At 34.0% G+C, this 8,460-nt stretch overlaps 1 protein-coding gene across 1 annotated transcript in view; it reads left to right on the forward strand.

Moving 5' to 3' along the window:
• The first annotated feature begins 417 nt into the window (after nucleotides 1-417).
• PPP1R42 (protein phosphatase 1 regulatory subunit 42) overlaps nucleotides 418-8,460 on the forward strand; it is a 14,397-nt gene continuing 6,354 nt past the window's right edge. Inside the window, exons 1-4 of the mRNA XM_009634512.2 lie at nucleotides 418-546; nucleotides 2,710-2,876; nucleotides 3,321-3,459; nucleotides 5,627-5,743. Of these exons, the coding sequence (XP_009632807.1) occupies nucleotides 418-546; nucleotides 2,710-2,876; nucleotides 3,321-3,459; nucleotides 5,627-5,743 (552 nt within the window). The remainder of the gene's footprint in view (nucleotides 547-2,709; nucleotides 2,877-3,320; nucleotides 3,460-5,626; nucleotides 5,744-8,460) is intronic.

Consider the following 8,460-nt stretch of genomic DNA (forward strand, 5'->3'; position numbering starts at 1 on the left):
TTATGAGCTGCCATTAATTAGTTATTTATGTGTGAGAATTACTTCTGCTGTGGACCATTGTGCTCATATTTCTATATGAAAATGATGAAGACTAGGCTACACCCTTAAGCACACCGAAACAAGAAATGAAATGTAACAATGTATTTTAGATGTTTTTTAATACACTAAAAATTTGGAAAACTGACAGCAAAAAAGGGGTAGGTTTTTACCAGCAGCAAAGACTATACAAAATGTGTCACTGTAAGCAAAAAGGGAATTGGTGGGGAAACATCAGATCTGAAGTATATGTTTAAGCTTTGTTCAGGATCTGGGTACAAGTAGTGTAATGTTTTCCTTTTTGTTTTTAAGGCATTTTATAAAACGACTTACAAGAGCATGTGGAAGAAGCATTAGAGCCGTTTGGCATATTGAAGAATTATGGTTCTACTAACAATGTACCTAATTGCTAAAAGCATCAGTCACAAGAATCGCGGTGAAGACGACTTTGGACAATATCTGCGAAAAATAACTCATCTGAATTTATCAGATAAAAATATAGATGCAATTGTAAGATTTATTTTTCTTTATTCCTTTTAATCTGGCTGCTCAAATGGTTTGCAGTTGCTGTTATGATGAGTTGTTTATAGTTGGGGAGACAAGCAAAGCCAAGTTTCTGTTTTAAAACAGCTATATGATGTTTTAACATTTATATTGACTTGCAATTAAGCCTTAATAATACATCTGTTTGGAAACATGCTTCAGCATTCACCACTGTTACTGTGTGGAACACTGCTTTCATGTAAAAGTGCTTAAATGGATTTAAAATGCGTGTGCATTTGAAATGTGAAAATAATCTTTCAGCTGTAACTTTCCATATAAAATAGCAAAGCAGGTGACTGTAACTCCAGCAGTCTGCAGGGTTTCTTATTGTCACCCTGACACTTTATGTGGCAGAAATCTTGCTGGAGTATTTTACTTGCCTGAAACTGTGGAAATATATATCATCCGCGTAGCAGACAAGAAGGATGCTATCAGTACACTAACTATTTTTGCCATTAATTACTTAAAATAGAAAATCCATGTAAGCAATTACACCAGTGATGAATTGAAGTGTTAAAGTGAAGTATTTTTTGCAGTATTTCGCAGAACTAGTTTAGAAATCCCCAGCTCTAAAAAAAAAATCAAAACAGTTTGCTGTTTTGATTATTTCGTACAGTTGCTACATTGAAAGGAGCTTTCAGGAAGTCACCAGAATGGAAATAACTCTACTTGCTTGCTTCTTTAGCCACTTAAGAAAGAGAATATTTCAAATTAATTATTTAGACCTGACACTTTTCCTACAGAATATAGCCAGGTTGTTGCCATTGAATCAGTAGGTGTGGGGCCCTATTGAAATCTTGCTATAGTGTTCTTAGAGCCTTTAGGTCTGAGGTTAAAAACCAAAGTTCATATCTTCAGCAACAGTTTGGTTTTTTATTTAAAGACTTGTATTTATTGATGGTTAACTTTATAAAAATGCAAACTGTGGAATAGAAGATGATGTAAGGAACTAGTAATTTTGCAAATCAGATTTTTTTTTTAAGGAAGTAGTAATGATATTGCATACCATTAAGTGCAACACTTATTCTCATTAATGCCATACTTTTTCTAGTCTTGGGAATTTTACAAAGAGTTATTAACTCACAGCACAATCTTTTCAATCTGTCTGTGATTTATTCCTTAGATTTCAGAGGAAGTCTGAGAAAGGAAAGGGGAGTTCAGCAGCAGGATATAAGCCAAGTGAGGTTAACAAATTTGGACTGGTGTAGTGGGTTTTTCAAATTAGTCAGGTTAAAATCTACATTTTTTTTAAAATTGTTCCCTGGGGCTTATTCATTTAAAAAATAATCCATGAGCTTTTCATTTTCAAAGACTAAACCTGCAAACTTAACTCAGTCCTCCTTCCTTTGAGTTTAATAATAAGAAATTTATACAGGTTTCAGTAAGTCCTGAGTTAATTCAAATCCCCTCAAGATACTGAGCACGTTTCAAAACTGCTGACCCCCGAACAACTGAATTGTTGTGTACGGTGGATTTCTCCTCTAAAAGTGTGATTTCAGTCAAGAAGGTGAAATAGCCTATTCTATGTGAACAGATCCTTGCAAGCAGACAGGTTTATTCAGCCTACTTCTAGGAATGTTATGAGGACTGGTTCACAGATGCCATAGAGAAGTTTTACAGAAACCCTCATAAGAACATGTGACCTTTTAGTTACTTAAGAAGAATATGCTGAAATAAACTTGACGTTTGGGTGGAATCTTACGCTCAAAAGTGTGTTAAAGTACATTGAAGTGCAAGTTTTTGTATAAACCAGTATTCCTTTGCCAAGAACTGGTTTCCGTTACATCACTGAGGTTTGATGGAGACAACTACACTAACAATTGTGCTTTTATGAAATCTACCTGATGAAGGTAGGGAAGGGAATGAAGTCACGCAGGATGCGATGTACCTGCTGACGATGGCAGTAGCCCTCCGCTCCTGTACGGCAGACCAGTAATGATAGATTTCAGTCTTAAATCTATGCAGCAGATGATTACTGACACTCAGTTTTTCTAGGAAAAATAGGTGTTAAAAGTGTTTGTTAAAGATTAAATAATGCAGCAGAATTTAAATATAAAAACAATCAACAGCTTCCAGAAGCAGGCAGTGAGTGAACTCTATGTAGCATTAATTCGTTATTGTTTATTCCAGGGTGACCTCCCTTTGTGTAAAAATCTTAGAGTTCTGTATTTATATGATAACCAAATCAGTCAAATCCAGAACTTGGACTTTGCTTCAAATATAACACACCTTTACCTTCAGAACAATTGTATTACGTGTATAGAAAACCTCTCATCGCTGAAAAACCTTGAAAAACTGTAAGTTGAAAATCATGTGTTTATTTTACTAGTAAATGAATAAATATCACACTAAGAAATTAAAAAATTACGTAGCCAGTAAAGTCCTTTCAGCTCTTACATGTTGCCTTTCAAATAAAAGTAATTGCTTATGATTTTTTAACAAAGTGTTCTGTGATATGTATAAAGCGATGGCATATAATCTTAACATATTTATTTGCATTTAAATTATTTTCCCTTTTCAACGATTTAATAATAATAGTAGTAATATATAAAACCCCGAAAAAAACCTTGAATCTGTTAGCTGTGTGTTCTACTCGTGTGCTAGGTTATTTATTTTTTCTATTACAATTTCCAATTATTATTCAATAATACTTAACATATTATTTTTTTTAATATATTGAAGCCTTGTGTTAGCTTTTGCTTTCACAGGATATTAAATCTATTTTGTGTCCTATTCTGTAGGTATTTGGGGGGCAACTGCATCACTGTAGTAGAGGGTTTGGATAAATTAGAAGAAATAAGGGAGCTACATATTGAAAGTCAGCACCTCTCTCCTGGAGAAAAGCTTCTGTTTGATCCAAGATCTCTTAGGTCCCTGGCGGTAAGTACATTTTGAGAATATCAATGAGCCGTTAATCAGTAGATCAGTATTTTTAAGGGAATTGATTAGGACTTGTATGCTCTCCTTTTCTCCCAGTTGGTGTCATTCTTTCAAATTCTACCAAGGGACTCCCATCCTAATTCTTATCTAAGCAAGGAGTCCAGCAGTTTCTACTTCTTCATTTACTTTTCTATGAGGGATGGAAATAAGAATAAAGAGAGAGAGGAAGTAAGGAAATGTGTGGGTATCTTATACCAACCGAATGTGAATAAACTAAAAAGGGGGTAAGAATTTATCACAGTTATCTTAGTCTACTTAGTTTGTAGTGAATTAGTTTGTTGACTCTTCTCGGATTTGAATATTGCATTAGTTTATTTACTGACTCCTGTATCTCTCTAGAGAATACAATGGCAAAAGGTGCAAACAGTTTTGGATTTTTTTTCTGGATATTAAGAGCAAGACAATCAAAAGCATTCAGTTTTGGTTCTGCAATTTTTCTATGTTGCAGTATGTCAAGATTTCAGGAAAGTCAGCTTCTGAAGTTTTCTTTCAACATGTTATTTGCTTAGTAAATTTCAACTGTGTTGTTGAAGTAGTTAAAAAAATAGACTTTATTTACTAATAGATGCAGTTCTATACTAAAAAAAAAAAAAAATCATCTTGCTGTATCTTCCAAAGTGTAGTCAGGGCTCGATAAGCTTTTTCTGTGAAGATTAAGAAATCACTGAAAATGTTTATGATATACTTAATAATGCTATAATTCTTCTGTTCGTGTGTATATCATAAACATTTGACCTAGCAATAATTCTTGCTGTTTTGAGATTAAGTAGTCCAAGACATGTATTGCCATTTTCCTTTAATAGAAATGACCCACTCCTGTGAGAGCACTTTTACTTTGTTCCTTATATATTGGAGAAATGACAAAAGTATAGGGAGGTTATATAGCCATAATCTTCCCAGGATAGCTCATATACTTTAGCGTTTTTCAGCATCCTGGCCTGAAGTCACTAGCATTTTGTTCTTTGTGGCTTTTATTTAAGGTCTTTTGGTGTGGTGGGGGGGTTTTGTTTCGTTTTTTAAGAAACAATTTGCATTCTTGACCATGCAACGTCTTTGTGGAAGCTACATGTTAAAGCATTCTATTTTTATCCTTCGAGTGCTAAGCATTTGGTCCCTCTTTAAGACATCACTTCTTATTTCATCTTCTATGTGTTTCTGGCTCTTAATGCTGTCAGAGATGAAAGAGCCAAAAACATGGGACCATATAGCTCTCTGTGTACCAGAAGTTTTGATGGTGACAATATCATGATTCTTTTGACTGAGGAGATTAAGTTTATGCACTGTGTGTATCAGGATCATACTGTTAATTTCTGCCTGCAATGTATCTCGGTCAGATTTTGGAAGGGGGTTACATTTCCTGTATACACTGCTGAAATAGACATTTTCTAACTACTGGGAAATCCTGTATCTAAATTCACTGGACTGGGTGTCCTGTTTAATCTTCTAGAGATATAAGCTGCTTGTTCCTTTTACATGAAACTACATTAAGTACTTCCTGAGATAAACACCTGAAACACATTTACTTTGTATCTAGAATGTAAAGATCTTTCTATTGTCTGTTACAAAAGGCAAAGTGCATTATGTGACTCACGAGTGTTCTAAGGAAGGGGCAATGAATAGAGGTATGTATACCAAGAGTTTTGTAGGATCAAGCCTGAAAGAAAAACAATTCAGTCCAACTGTTAAATGAGACTATGTGTGTGTCAGATATGGATTTCAGCTCTACACAGTTCAGATGTAACCTTGGAAAAGGCAGTCTATGTCTTTTTTTTGTACTTCAAATGTAGAGTTAGTAGTATTTGCAGAACTCTGTAAAGCATTTGAACATGTTTTGAGAAAAACAAAAATTCCGTATTTGCTAAGAATTCCTGAAATCATTGAGAAATAATCTTACTTTGGTTTGACTTCAAAACCAAAATAAACAGCATTTTAGGACAAGCTGCAAGGCCAACATAAAACAATGTGTGAGATATGTTGTAGTCATAGTTGAATGTTTCGGCTTCGTATGTTTGTTCTTCCTTTAAGAGACTTTTCTGTAAGAATCTGCAACTTGACTTATTCATGGCATGAAAAAAAAAATTTTCTCTTTCTGCTTTTCTTCTACCAGAAGTCTCTGTCTGTGTTGAATATCAGCAATAACAACATTGATGAATTACAAGAACTGGCAGTTTTGGAAAATCTTTCTTATCTTAGAGCAGTTGACAATCAACTTCAGCATATGAAGGTATTAAAATAAATACTTGTCCTATTTAATATGGGTGATAAAAAATCAGTCAAATTCATCTTTATCACTAAGTAGATGAATAAAAATAAACTTTACCTCTACAGTTACTGAACCTCTGACTTTCCAAGCATGCTGTCTTTTCTCATCCAAAAATCTTGTGGAGAATAAAAATGGAGAATAATTTATCTAGGAAGTCCAAATGCCCTTTAATGCTGTGTAAAGTGGCAATTGTGCATGCATCTATCAGCTGAACAGTAAATGCATGGAAGTTATAATATAATTTGTCCAAAATATAGAGTTAGTGTGTATGGTTTAGCCATCTGAGTGACTGTCAGTGGCTTAGTTTGCAAAGATGACGTGGCCATTGTTTGTTAATTAATTTGCAATATTTTACCATATTATAGTTTTTGATTCTCTATTTTACTGTAAATAAAAGATGCTTCTTGTATATCAGATCATCTAGAATCATAGAATCATAGAATCACTTTGGTTGGAAAAGACCTTTAAGATCATCAAGTCCAACCTTTAACCTAACGCTGCCATCCCACCACTAAACCATGTCCCTAAGCACCTCATCTATCCTTCTTTTAAACACCTCCAGGGATGGGGACTCAACCACCTCCCTAGGCAGCCCATTCCAGAGCCTGACAACCCTTTCGGTGAAGGGTTCTGCTGATTTTGCAGCCATTCTAATATCAAAATAACTTTTTGGCTGTTGTTGCTGGAGTAGCATAAGAAGGATTTGTCATGAAAGTATACATTGAATTTCTTTCATAAATTTTGGCTAAGGAAAGATGTCTTCGTAAGCAAGAGGTCTAACTTCCACAGTAGCAGCTAAAACAAATTAAATAAAAGTACTTATGCTCTTCCTTTTGCAGTAGTGAATGTGGTTCAAACAGAATGTTCTAGACTTACAATTTCCAGCTTATCTTCTCAAAAAGGAATAGGAATATTGGCCTTGTCACTTCTCATTATTTTTATAAGTTATGATGTCTTCTACTTCTTGACATAAAGAGCAGTTAAAAAATAATTTTAGTGTCATGCTAGTAAATGAATATCAAATCTGTGTTGAACAGTATGCTGACACCATGATTGCACGGTGGAGGCATGGAACAAACTTTATAAATGACTTCATAAAACACTGTTTCCACTAAAATAAACTCTTTCATTACTGGTTTGCATATACATTATGTTTCCCTAGAAAAGTTAACTTTCATTGGTTAGTAATTATTAAAATAACTATTCTTATCACTTAGAACACTTAATATCTTTTACATTAAATTTGGCAGTTCTTTTTATTAATGAGGAGATTCCAGTACTTTGTGTACATAATCTAGCAATTTTCTAGGTCAATACACTTTATTTGGACTCTTCATTTCTTACATTTTAATATTAAAAAATGTTGAATGATTGCATTTTTTTTTACTAGAGGATCATTAATGCATTGTATTTCAAGCTGTGTTTCTGGCTGGCAGTTGTGGTTGAATTCATATCAAAATGCAATTCATGTAGGTTTTTGCTGGGTAATTAAAACCATATTGAATGTGTTGGTTACATCAAAATAACAGTAAGCTTTTTTAAATAGGTAGTCTCTCCAAAGCTTCCCTTTTGAAAAGGATTCCTTTTCTAAACAAAACATATTTTTTTAATTGTCTTTTTTCTTTCTTATAAATACAAAAGACTACAGTTGTGGTGATATTAAAAGAAGATCATCTTAGCCAAAGAACCAATTCTTTGTAAGAATAAGGGTGCCAGTTCAGAGACAGCATTTTCAGTATCTCAGAGGAAAAAACAGTATCTTCTGAAACAGAATAAGGAGAGGCCAAAAAAGTCTCTATTATTCAGTACCTGTGTATGTATTATTTAATAATTATTAAAAGTCATTATTCCATCATCAGGAAGATGGGAGTTAATATTTACCCAAATCAATTAAACATTTAGGTTTCCATGTTACAGGGTCACAGCTCTTTGAAAAATTACGTGGTTAGCATTTGAGTTTGCTGCTGCTGCTGCTGCTGTCAGTTACACTTGGATCAAGCTCTGGTAAATTTTGAAAGTGTTTGTCCTGTGTGTTTTCTAAACAGTCTCCAAGTTTTGAAATATGGAGCAGATAGGTTATTTCTATTCCTGACCTTGCAGACCTGTAAAATTAATTACCATATTGGATGCGTCTAACATACAGTGTGATGCAGCTGGATATCAAACTTTCCAGCTACAATTACTCTGGTTTAGAGATTGCATTTTAGTAGGTTCTACTTATCAATAATATAAATTCTTACTGAAATTAAAAAAAAAAACCAAAAGCAAAAACAACAAACTGTTGAAAACGCCACGCAAAGTATTAAAAAAAATGTCAGTTTTAGCTCTGTTTAAGAGGCTTTAACTTACAGTGAACATCTAGCGGGAGAACAATTTTATACATTCACTAACTGTTTAAAAAATAGTTGAGTGAAGTTTTGAGTATGTTTCAATTTTTTTTCCAACCCTGTAATTCCATGGCTTCCATTATTCTACAACTGTGATAGCTGAAAGGATTTTAGGGGTTATTCAGTTGTACTACATCTACTTAATAGCTTCTGCTGGCTGAACTTGCTACATGCAGCAAAGGCTCTTTCATTCCCACATAAGGTGCCTCCATTTTCCTCCTTCTTGCCCCTCTGTTTTCAAAATTCTGAAGTATACCTCTTCTTCATGCCAAAGGCTCTACGTCACCTGTT

The sequence above is a fragment of the Egretta garzetta genome, unplaced genomic scaffold (assembly GCF_000687185.1).
Source record: "Egretta garzetta isolate BGI_Z169 unplaced genomic scaffold, ASM68718v1 scaffold251, whole genome shotgun sequence".
Classification (NCBI taxonomy): domain Eukaryota; kingdom Metazoa; phylum Chordata; class Aves; order Pelecaniformes; family Ardeidae; genus Egretta; species Egretta garzetta.